Source organism: Leuciscus leuciscus (assembly GCF_965113295.1).
Source record: "Leuciscus leuciscus genome assembly, chromosome: 19".
NCBI classification, from domain to species: domain Eukaryota; kingdom Metazoa; phylum Chordata; class Actinopteri; order Cypriniformes; family Leuciscidae; genus Leuciscus; species Leuciscus leuciscus.
This window is the reverse complement of record NC_138743.1, coordinates 23,320,526-23,333,135: the sequence shown is the minus strand read 5'-3', so window position 1 is coordinate 23,333,135 and position 12,610 is coordinate 23,320,526. Positions and strand designations below refer to the sequence as shown.

The 12,610-nt window shown below is 36.2% G+C and overlaps 1 protein-coding gene across 3 annotated transcripts; it reads right to left on the bottom strand.

Moving 5' to 3' along the window:
- Window positions 1-627: 627 nt before the first annotated feature.
- On the bottom strand, window positions 628-12,610 carry LOC309481736 (uncharacterized protein). Of its 3 annotated transcripts, none has more exons than XM_082146774.1 (19): window positions 12,391-12,610; window positions 9,435-11,718; window positions 7,926-8,087; window positions 7,532-7,841; window positions 7,326-7,420; window positions 7,099-7,124; window positions 6,863-6,888; window positions 6,600-6,747; window positions 6,023-6,182; window positions 5,594-5,726; window positions 5,430-5,464; window positions 4,594-4,669; window positions 4,449-4,483; window positions 3,598-3,643; window positions 3,401-3,481; window positions 3,245-3,264; window positions 3,115-3,139; window positions 2,804-2,908; window positions 628-1,420 (listed from the first exon to the last, which is right to left on the bottom strand). In XM_082146774.1, the coding sequence occupies exons 1-19, from the start codon at window positions 12,400-12,402 to the stop codon at window positions 1,396-1,398; spliced, it is 3,804 nt and encodes a 1,267-aa protein (XP_082002900.1). In that variant the 5' UTR covers window positions 12,403-12,610; the 3' UTR covers window positions 628-1,395. The 3 variants fall into 3 exon arrangements, with proteins under 3 accessions (XP_082002900.1, XP_082002899.1, XP_082002898.1); XM_082146773.1 differs by having other exon boundaries at window positions 6,863-6,891; window positions 7,532-7,838; XM_082146772.1 differs by having other exon boundaries at window positions 6,863-6,891; window positions 12,391-12,609.

Below are 12,610 nucleotides of genomic sequence, written 5' to 3'. Positions count from 1 at the left end.
TCTCTCAACCAAATATACTCCTATCCTAACAAACCATACATCAATGAAAAGCTTATTTATTCAGATTTCAGATGATGTGTAAATCTCAATTTCAAAAAATTGACCAATGTGACTGGTTTTGTGATCCAGGGTCACATATATTTCCACGGTTATGGAAAACCTGAAAAAAAAATTAATTACATGCTTGGAAACTACTTTCTCCTGTATTACAGTTTCCACAAAAATATTAAGCAGCACAACTGTTTTCAACATTAAAAATAAATGTTTCTTGAGCAGCAAATCAGCATATTAAAATGATTTCTGAAGGATCATGTGACTCTGAAGACTGGGGTAATAATGCAGAAAATTCATCTTTTCCATCACAGGAATAAATGAAGTTTTAAAATATATTAAAATAGAGTTATATTAAATTATAGTAATATTTCACAATGTTACTCTTATGCATTTTTTTATATATATAAAATAAATGCTTCTTTCAAATACATTAAAATCATACAGATCAGTATGATATTTTTGCAGCTTTTATAGTTATACAAAATATTTATTTATTTAATCTACTTGAGCTGCTATACTGGAAACATCAGGGGAAACTTTTGGGAACCATTTTGAAACAACAAAGACAGACGATTTTATACAACTGTGGCATTTATTGTCTGCAGCAGAAAACTTAGTACATGCAGTAGAATAACTAAATAAACAGCACTCAAACTTGCACTAAAAGCGTCAGCATATTTTCCCTAATGTAGAGTAGCCCTGAAGACTGGGAACACTTAAACGCAAAGTACTGCTTGTAAAATATAAATACTAATATATAATACTAATTAATCTAATACAGATACAAAGTATGGCTATATAAACATTAAGTCGCAATCCTGACTTGTAAGTAAATTACAACGCTAAAATAATGCTGACTTTTTACTGCATTTAAAGGTTTACATGGCAGTGTACTGTTAAAACCAATCCCAAATGCTGTGCAAACATATTGTTTCAACATGCATAAGCTCTCATGCTTTGAACGCATTTGTTCAATTATGATTTTAAACTTATTAGACGACCTCTAGACACAGACTGTCTTTTCCACACAATAGTGAACTAACACTTAGATGCAAGGGTCTAAATAATCTGAAGAGCTTCTCACCGCACCACGCATGGGCTTTTTCCACACAGAATGCACATAATATACATGAATATAGAAGAACTCGCCTGCAGACACTTACAGACAGATGCACAATCACAAACATTATTCTTCCCACTTGACAGGCACATCTCTTCTTGAGCTTGTGTGGGTGACATTTACTGTGGTACTCATCAAATCACGCCCCACAGGAGGGTTATGAACTCAGAGGGAAGATCCAGCGCAGTCCATCTTTCCCTCTTGCAGCCGGAGCTATTCGGCTATTTTGAGACGAGTTTGATTGGCCTAGAATAGACAAACATATTCTCTAAAATGTCAGTAAACATCAATGTAGCATACAAAAAAGCCAGAGGTCAGAAATGACCAGGGTGAAGATATAAAGCCTGCACTGAATGTTAAAAGTCAAGCAGGAATAAAAGGTTGCTCGTTTTTTGGGGGGGGCAAGTTTAGCATGTTTTTATGGTTGAATGTATGTATAATTATTTTACATATATTTTTTATTATATAATTATTTATTAATTGCATTATTTACAAGTTATACTGTTTATAAGTTTGGGGTCAGTAAATTCAGCAAGGATGCATTCAATTGATCAAAATTGTAAACTATAAAAAATATTGTTGTTTTAACTTAAAAAAGTAAGTTGCCTTTGTTGCCTTAAAATTTTGAGTTAATGCAACAGAGGAGATTGATTTAATAAATAGAAACTCAAAATATTACGCTACTGAACCACATTATTTATCTAAGTTGATTTGACAAAAGATAAAAAGTTGTGATAAATCATAAAAAAAATAATGATGCAAAGGTTTCTATTTCAAATAAGTGCTGTTATTTTAACTTTCTATTCATCAAACAATCCTAAATGTTGGTATTTTTACAAAAATATTAAGCAGCACAACTGTTAACATTGATAATAATAAGAAATTTGTCTTGAGCAACAAATCATCATATAAGACTGATTTCTGGAGGAAATTTCTGACACTGAAGACTGGAGTAATGATGCTGAAAATTCGGCTCTGCATCATAGGAATAAATTACATTATAAAATATATTAAAATAGAAAACAGTTATTTTAAATTATATTAATATTTCAAAATGTTACTGTTATCTTTTTTTATCTGACTGTCAAAACACCTCTTGCAAAAAAAATAAAAATGCTGCTTTAAATTTTTAGTCATTTCAACTTAAGTTACATTAAACTGACAAAAAAAAAAGAGTTGAAACTTGTATAACTTATTTTGATGAGTTAAAGCAATGTAAAAACATGCTGTCATAACTTACTGATCATATAATTTTTTTAGTGTTTATGGGTTCGACATTTTTCTTAGTAACGCTTGGCAGTTTATACTGTATATGCTGTAAATGCATATGCTTATCCGCTCCTTCTGGTTTACGCAGATCTTCCTCTTCACTTGCTTTTTGGATGTGGAGATGCAGTTCTATTTCAGAAGATCTGTAACAGCGCTACCATATAACAGTGAAAACACAGATTTCCGCAATAACTCCTCAATGGCGGGGAAGCGATTTGTCATAAATGACGTAAAATCTCGTCAATGGCGGGGAAAGAGTTAATGGATCCACTGTGACAACTAACCCTATATATTGCAACAACATGTTCTGCCATTGGGGCATGTTGTCGCAAAAGGTCAACATGTGTTCAATGTACGTACTTGCTGTAAATGGGCATGGAGTCTCCAGCTATGATGTCGGCATACAGGTCCGGAGGAGGAAGAATCTGGAGTTCTGAAACATCTACATTTTCTTCCTCTTGATTTCTAAAGGAAATATACAACAACAACAACAACACAAGTTAGCATTATCAGGTCATCAGGTGTTGCACAGGCTGAAGGAATGAGAAAAAAACATCTCAAACATCCATGCAAAACCAGTCTGACCGCATATTCCAGCTGAGAAAAGACATCTCATAAATTACTGTCTGTGTTACGTTTGAGAACTTGCACATATTTGTGAGAATACTTACAAGCTGCCAGGATCCTCTTCGTGTGCTAACAGATCAAATCAGAAATGGAAGAGCAGAAGAAAATAAAATAAGTGAGTGTGTGGTAGATGTGATTGTTTATGTTATTAAGGTTCAGAGAGTCGAAACATACCTGCATTAGGCTCTGGCATTCTGGATGCACAAACGACCAAATGAGGAAAAAGGAAGTAGAGAAACCATGATCACTTGCTATCCTGTAATCTTATCATTTACAATCAATTTCAGTGAATTCGAAAGAAAATAGACAGTAAGTAAAGTGATGGCCTACATTGGGTTGCTGTCTTGCGGGAGAAGTGGTGAGGGTGTCATAAAGAATGTGGATAGTCTTTGAAGGGCTTCCTGTTTTGGTCTGCAACACGCAATAAACAAATGATCATTCTTAGTTTTTTTTTTATGTAAAACAGATTATTTCATATCAAAGGTAGTACAGTATGTGTCATTGTTAGTGAATAGAATATAACTTACTGCACGTTCATGTAAGCTGAATCAGTTTGGGTTGGCTGGACAGGACCTGACCGACAGGGACAAAAGAATGAATTTAAAAAATGGTTACGAGATACAAAGTAATAATTATGACATAAACATTCAAAAAAGTAGGTTTTTTTTTTTATGTCATAATTATGGCTTTTTTATCTAATAATTATGACTTAGTATCTCAAGAGTCAGTTTCAACATTTGATGTCATAATTATGACTTTTTAGCTAATAATTTTGACTTTTAATGTCATCATAGACTTTTTAGCTCATAATTTTGACTTGTAATGTCATGATAGACTTTTTAGGCCATATTTTTTACTTTTATGACACAATTTTGACTTTTTATGTCATAATTAACACTTTTAACTCATGATTTCAACTTTTAATGTCATAATTTACTTTTTAGCTCAATTTCGACTGTCAAAATGTCAACTTTTCTCATCTTAATTTTGACTTGATAAGATAATTTACTTTCAGCTCATAATTTAGACTTTTTGACACTTTTGACACTTAACTTTTTTCATCATTTTACCAATTTAGTTTTTGGCTCGTAAATTTAGCTTAATTGTCAAAATTTCCATGTTTTAATGTTTCACTTTTTATGACATAATTATGACTTTTAATGTCATTATTTCAATGATTTCAACATTTTATGTCATAATTGTTTTTATTTTTTTGCAGAGATGGCGGAAATATTCTTCCATAAATGTCTACGACCAAGTAAATGACATTATGTAGCTATAAAGACAGTTTCCCCAGAGTTTTGATCTCTGTCTTGGCTGTTCCTGGTTAGGTTTCCTGTGAACATTTTTCCGTCATGTCTCATCATCAGTGACTCACCTTGAGCTGGTGTGGCCAGCGACTGATTCAGCCCTCTGAAAGATTGAACATACATCTCATGTAAACAATACAATAGCTTAACAGTCAAGTTTTGTTACTTGACTCATACGTAAGGGCACATACAAACACACAAGGTAATACTTACATGTGTGAGGTTTCATTGGTAGAGTCAAACACAGGGTCATCATCTTCAGCTGTCCACTCCTCACTGTCTTCTGAGACTGAAGAAATACAATGAAAATTAAATAATAAAGTGTTTACAGCTGTAAACATACTATTTAAATTAACCAGAAATTTTAATTCCTGTCAAGAGTGGGATTTGTACTCTATATTATAACCACCCACAACAGCAAAATCCAAAGACATTACCTTTATGAAAATTGTGTTGGTACTATGGTTCTCTGATGGTACTGTATCAGATGATATTATATTACCATAGTCCTCTAATGTTTACCATGCTACTTTATGATTTTAAGAAGGTAATCCAAAATACTTCAATAATATAATAGTATTAAAATCAAAGTACTGTCCAAATAACCATAGTGTTATCAGAGGTGTAAAGTATTTGAGTATAAGTAATTAGTTAATTAAGTGTGGATTCCACATGTACCAGATGTGGGCCGAATCTGAGCCGACACTATGTTGCTGTCTGGGACTCAAGTTGCATTGGAATTGGTGACTTGTAACTAGTTCATTTTGCTGTAAGTTATCTCTACTTTTACTTAAGTATGGTTTTCAGGTGCTCTTTACACCTCTGAGCAGCACTATGGTACAATCAAAGTGAAGAGAGTATTTGATGTATAATGTGTGGGTGTTTTTTTTGACTAATGAAATTTCACAGTGGGCGGGGCTAGTTAGTATGATGCAGTAGAGAGCTATCAATAAAATATGCTGATACTTATTGTGATCAAACACACAAAACATAATACATAATAAAACATTTACTACTATAAAAAAAAAATATTAAAAGAAGGTGCTTACAGCTTTCATGGTTCATGTCATAATGCTCTGAGGTCCTAAAAAATACAGATAAAAATACAGAAAATCTCATTTGTAAACTGCAGATCAAGATCAGCACTCAATGCTAGCATAGCATTACTACTGTACAGTATATTGCAGTAGCCTATATTTGTTTCAATGGCTACCTGGTGTCTGTACTGATGTCCTCTGTGTTTTTGTGTCCATTGCCGTTGGATCTGTTAGATGCTGTTGTCATCTTCCCCAGCTCCATAAGTCCATTGATGTTCATATCCATACTCTCCACCGGGACATAACCGTCTGAAAAAAACAACACACAGCACATTGCCAATCTGCATTCCAGCAGAAGCATCTGGAAAATGAGATAAGCTCTTACATACACAGTCTAACAGATTAGTCAAAGCTCAAGGACTCATTCAGGTCTTTGCTTAGTGACAGATCTATTCAGGCATTTAGTCCTTATCAGGGTAAATTCATAACAATGCTTATTTTCTGCACGCCATTTATCTGTAATACTGATTTAGCGTCTTGCTAACTATGTGTGTGCCAAGATATGCATATAATGGCATTCAATTAATTTGTTGTGTTTCGCTCACATTTGTTGTTGCTGTCCTTAGCCAGCCATTTCCCTTTAGGGCAATTGTTGGTACGGATGATGCTCACGGTGTCTCCAACTTTCACCGGCAGGTCGTTTTTACGGCCCTTACAGTCCTCAATCGCTTTAACATGATACATGGCCTCTTCCTGGCCTGTGATCTGCATTAAACATCAATACACACAGACAGTTGCATGAACATGTGCACATCATTTGCTGAACTTGCCATGTGCATTAGAAAAAGACTTGCTGTTAGCGAGAAATTGAAATGTAAGGCTCATTTCACTTTTGATTAGACTATCGGGTTTAAGTGATGGTAAATGCCGTGGAATCTGGTGGAATCTGGATTGTAATAAGTAATGGATTGTGAGAGTTGCAATAATTAGGTAAAAATTTTAGTGCAAACACATCCCAGACAGCAACATAGTGTCAGCCCAGATCCGGCCCACATCTGGTACGAGCGGATTCCACATGTACCAGATGTGGGCCGGATCTGGGCCGACACTATGTTGCTGCCTGGGATACAAATACTGACAAATGTAAGAAATACTGCTATGTCCAAAAAGGGAAAAATATACCTTAAATGTTTTTCTCATTTCATTTTCCTTCTTTTCCTTTTCTTTCTGCTCCTTCTTTTCTCTTTCCTTCTCTTTCTCTTTCTCCTTTTCACGCTGTTTCTCTTTCTTCTTTAGTTCTTTTTCATCTACCGATTTTCCTGAGTTCTTCCTGCGGATTGAAGTTTTTCATCATTACAATCAGATTATTTTGGGAATGTAGTCGCAGTTTAAATAGATATCAGGAGTTTTAAAACAAACAAAAAATATATAATGTTGCTACAAACCTGGAGAACAACCGTTTAGGTGGAACCTTCTTAGGTGATTAATTGAAGACAACAACATGTTTGAACAGATCATTTCAACAATGGAACATGCAATTAGAAGATACAAAAGAGTAGGATTATTAGAATTGCAAACAAAATGTCCTGACATTAACATTCAGACATTCAACAGTCATTCTAAAACAGTTTTTAACAATAATGGTAAAAACAAAACAAATCAAAAAGTAAAAAAAACGTACCACAACCGCTGAATCGTCATATGGATCTAAGTCGCAAACAATACAAAGCATATTTTAGTCAGCAGAATACTTTGTAGATAAAAGATAAAAGAGAATCTAAAATAAACTGTGTTTATCATTTCTATAGAGGTCAGAAGGTCATCAGAGATGAGATTACTGAAAACAAGACAAAATAACGCACTTCACAACAGCATTAACCTATTTTAGTGAAGACTTCTTCCACTTACTCTTTGGAGGTCCTTTCTGTTTCTTATTCTTTATTGTTTTGCCTTTTTTACTGTTTGCTTGATCTTCATTAACATTGTGACTTCTTTCAAGGGTCCTGGAGGAAAGTCGGAATAAAAATAAAGTCACTCAATACCAACAACACATACACAAAAGCCTTTTTTTTTCTCTGTGGCCACACTAAATCATCATGAAGTTAATGGCTTACCCTGATGGAGACAAGGTAGGTGAGCTTCGCATTGAGTCCTGAGGTACAGCAGCGTCTGGATTTGGAGAGCCAGAGTTCACAGACCTGTAATCCACATCCACAATGTCTCTATCCCACGCGTTTTCTTGAACCTGATGTTTTGGGCTCAACTGTTTCAGGAATGCTTCCTCGTGAACTGAACCTGGCCTTCTGTAACTAGAATCTGATGATGGGATTGATGGAGGCCTAAAGGTAGAAACTGCTGGAGCCAAGGGTTTCCCAACATCTTCATAAAACACATCCCCAGATGACTTGTCATGTAGTGAATCTTCTGATGAAGAAAACAAATGTTAATGTACACATTTAGTGGACAAACACTTCTGAGAAACATATCTTTTATATCATATAAGTTAACCTTGTGTTTCTAGAGGTTCAAATTGTGTTGTGGGAATCTGGAGGTCTCTGGCAGGAGACTGAGTTGGTTTCTCAAGTGGAGGGTCCACAGTGGGTATGGCTGGCAGAGCCTTCCTAGGCGGAGGGGGAGGGGGGTGCACATTTTTGACCACTGTCACCATCTCTGCAGAAACACGAGAATAGATATTAGAATGGACAACCACTGGACCACCACCATAACAAATTTTTTATAAAAAAACATATATCAAAAATTATATGATCAATAAGTTGACAACATATGTTTTTACATTGCTTTAACTCATCAAAATTAACTTTAACATTAAGTTAAGCAATTTATAACTTTTATAATTGATACAAGATTCAACTCATTTTTAAGTCTGTTCAATCTAATTTAAGTTGAAATGACTTAAACATCCAAGTTGATTGTACTTAAAGATTTAAGGCAGCAACTTTTCTTTTTTTTTTTTTACAGTGTAGAAGCTTGATTAAAATGTTTTAAGAATACATCAGAATTAAGAATTTTTTTTACATAAAGCTAGAAAATGTGCAGATGGTGTAAGAAAAAAAATTAAAAACATTTTGTAAAGAAAAAAGAAAAGCGTTAAAAGAAGTGTTATCTCATGCACTTAATTTTGCCAAGTAAATGTATCTTGTTAATGATGTTTATTGAACATATTTATTTTTAAGAAAATTAAGAAATATTTGCATGCATTTGCTGAATTCTAAAACAAACAAGATAAAAGAAATACGAAAAATGATAACCCTCAAAAAGAAACATGAGGAAGAGAGAGCGAACAGAGAAAGTTATGTCTGCAAAGCGAATAAAAACTGTGAGGTCGAGGAAGCACAGACTATGGAATGAAAATGGAGGAACCATAATGCTAATACTTATGAAATTATAAGCCTGATCAAATACATGAGATGGTACAGAGTGTTTCTCTTTTCAAAATTTTAGGTGACAATCAATAATTGACAGTAAATGTAATTTTAATCTAAGCTGTAATGAAAACAGTTATTTTCTCTTTAAGGATGTCTCTATGAGCAATATGGTCTAATTACAACAATTACTTATGATAATATATTTAAGCCTAATTAGCATTTACTTTAACTAAAAACCAAAATGTCTTACTCTTGCAGATATGTCCTTGAGACAAAATATTCTCTGTCATTCTAATTATGAAAAATATGTTACCCAACACAAGCCACAAAAGACTTACATATCCTGCATACCAACCCTTCCTAGCGTATGGAATCCACCTAACTCCTCACAATCAAAAAGGCATTTAAACACAAAAAATGATTTGTGTTGATTAACAGTAGCACTGAACAAAATTTAATTTGAGGCAAAGATTATTTTTATTTTTTTGGCTGTCTGTGAAAATGCCACACTTATTGATACAAGACTGCCCTACAATAAGAATAACCTTCTACGATGGATGAAATTGATCTTAGACAACAAAATTGTGGGCAAGCTCACACAGTGTCCACCCTGCTTGAAACAGATACTTACTGTGATCAAGGCCATTAACCTTGGCAGTTTCAGGTGGGTGGGTTTTAGGTGTCACCCGAGTATGATCCACATAATCAACTGGAGGGAGTTCAGGTATATCAAACACTTCTGGTACAGGTGGGGCTTTCTCTGGCAGTGTCTCTACAGTTGTGACAAACTGTGGTGAGGCTTTTTCAGGTGTAGCTAGTTTAGGTTGAGTCACCTCAGTTGTGACAGTCTCAGGCAGTGGTGTGAGAGTTTCAGGCAGAGGTATCTCGGGTGTAGCTGTCTCAGTTGGGGTTGTATTTTCAGGTGTGGTAGCCAACTGGCTAACTGTGCTCTTTCTCTTAGCCCTTTCCAGAATGCTAAATATTCGGCTATCATTTGGTGTCCGTTTAACTGAGGCCATCTCCTCCGCTCTCGCCAAGGCTGAAAGCGGCTTGGATGAGGACTGGTCCTCATTAATAGCTGTATTGTGAGTAAGAGCTTTAGCGTTCTCCAGTACCACCTCGACAGGTGCAGCTGGAGTATGAACATATGGAGGAGGGTTTGAGACTATAAGTCTTGAGTCTGGACCAGGTGTATACTCTAAGGGCATCACCAAGGGCTCTGGGCATATCACTGGAGGGGTGGATGGGGCAGGGGAGGCTAACCTGGAGACAACTGGACTCCTGGGAACTGGATCGATAAATGTATAGATCGCTGGAGGGGGTATAGCTTGCTCAGTAAGGTCTCCATCGGGAAAATCTCCATAAAGAACAGGGGGAGGAATATCAAGGAACTCTGGAGGTGGACTTCCTTCAGGGGGAGGAAATACTTCTGATAAACTGAGCATGTTTATATTAGGTTTAAGAGGTTCAGGGTCAGGGTCAGGAGGAGTTGGAATAGTGGTATGTGGCTTAGAACTCTTTGATTTTGGAACAGCTTGAGAGGGAATAACTGGTGTTGGAATGGCTGATACTGGAATCTTTGACTCAGGGCTGGCAGAGGTCAGAATACCTGGAGCTGGAATGCTTGAGGTAGGAATGTTGGGGACAGGTAGTGTTCCAGCTGAAGTCTGAGAGGGGACAACAGGTACACTTTCCATAGGGGGATTGGCTGGTACACATGGGCCAGCAGGAGCCGAGTGACTTGGAGCAGGGGTACGACTAGCTGGAGTTGGGCTCTCCACTGTATCTGTCTTCTGATTTTCATCTTTGCTAGTTTTTTGAGTTGTAAATACATCATTCTTGGGCGAAGACACTTTGACTGGTGAAATGGAAACAGGTGTATAGGGGCTGGATTCAGGCTCTGGGGTATCAGCTTTTATTGTAGCCACTGGCAGAACAAGTGGAAGATTCCTGTCCTTCAGAGACTTTTTGGCAATGTCGACCTCCTTAGCAGTGTCTGGCTTCTCATTCTCATCTTTGCTAGTTTTTTGAGGGGTAAATACAAAATTCTTAGGTGTGGACACTTTGACTGGTGAAATGGAAAAAGGTGTATCAGGGCTGGATTCAAGCTCTGGGGTATCAGCTTTTATTGTAGCCACTGGCAGAACGAGTGGAAGATTCCTTTCCTTCAGAGACTTTTTGACAATGTCGCCCTCCTTAACAGCGTCTGGCTTCTCATTCTCATCTTTGCTAGTTTTTTGAGTGGTAAATACAAAATGATTGGGTGTGGACACTCTGTCTGATGCAATTGCCTCAGGTGTAAGTGGGCTGGATTCAGGCTCTGGGGTTTCTGATTTTTTTGGAGCCACAGGCAGAACTAGTGGAAATTTTCTCTCCTTCAAAGATTTTTTGGTAATGTTTACCTCCTTCACAGGATCTGTCTTCTCACATTCATTTTTACTAGTTTTTTGAGGGGTAAATACAAACTTTTTGGGTGTTGACACTTTGAATGGTGAAACGGACACAGGTGCAAGTGGGCTGGATTCGGACTCCGGGGTTTCTGCATTTTTGGGACCCACTGGCAGAACCAGTGGAAGATTCTTGTATTTCAGATTCTGCTTAACAGCGTTAACCTCCTTCTTCTGGTTATTATCTAGCTGTTCAGCATTATTGATGGGCTGGTTCTCTCTAGTCTTCAATCCCCAGGGTGGAGAGAGCTGGCGACTGAGATTTTTGTCATCTTTGAAGACTACTCGTGGTGCATGAAATGTCCCTTTTTGCACGGCAGCATTGATAGATGAGATCAAAGGATTGCTGGCTTTTGGCAGCAGAGGGATGGTTTTGGGTTTCTCTGGGACAGCAGGTTTAGTCTGGATCTTCAGACCATTTTCACCCTGGAACCGTGCCTTCAGGTTTTTAAAGTCTATTGATTCATCCTGATGTATGAAATGTAGTAAATGTTAAAAAACATCAAAGTAAACCTTATATTTCACTATGGCATGCATATGATTTAAATGTATAATATTATGTTTGTATTGTCAGCAATATCTCAGAGCTTAAACATAAACTGCTTTGTAGAACACAACACCATCCACTTTGTGTGGGAAGGTAATGTGATGACATGCTATCATTACCCAAACAAATTCCATACATTCACACTAGTCAATGTCAAAATGTACAATAGCATTTGGTAGAAATCAGTAAGCTGAGGTGAAAATCAACGCTAGAGTTATAATAAGAAACTTCTGGTTATTTCCATCAAAAGTATGGCTGGTGTCAATTTCTTTTCAATAAATCAATAAACTGATAAGTATGGAAACTCTCACAAAAGAGACAGCGATACCATGGTACTGAATGATTGCCATATTTATGATATTTACATGAAAGAATAGCATTGTACTACCAAAATGAGGTATGTCCAAAGAAACTATGGTTTTATCTTGGTACTTTTTGTGAGCAAAATTCGATTTTCATCACAACTGTCTAATATTAAATTTTAATTTGTGCTTAAGGAATCTATGTAAAAAAACAAAAAAAAAACAAACAAAGCATAGATCACATTTAAAAGTAGCTAATAATATAATAAAATTAATGTCATGGTTTCTCACCTGTTCCATCATTGTGACTCAAAGGTTTCCAGCAGTTCCTCAAAAAGAGTTAATTCTCTCTCAACCCCTCATAATTAATAATCCATTGAGTTTTTCCTTTATATTTCAAAATGATCCAGCATGCACAAATAAAATGGTGTTGTGTCGTCGCAGTTGTCAGAGGATAAATAGCACATAGAGTGAGAACTCGCCCATTGGCCCTCAGACTGGAATGAGGTTG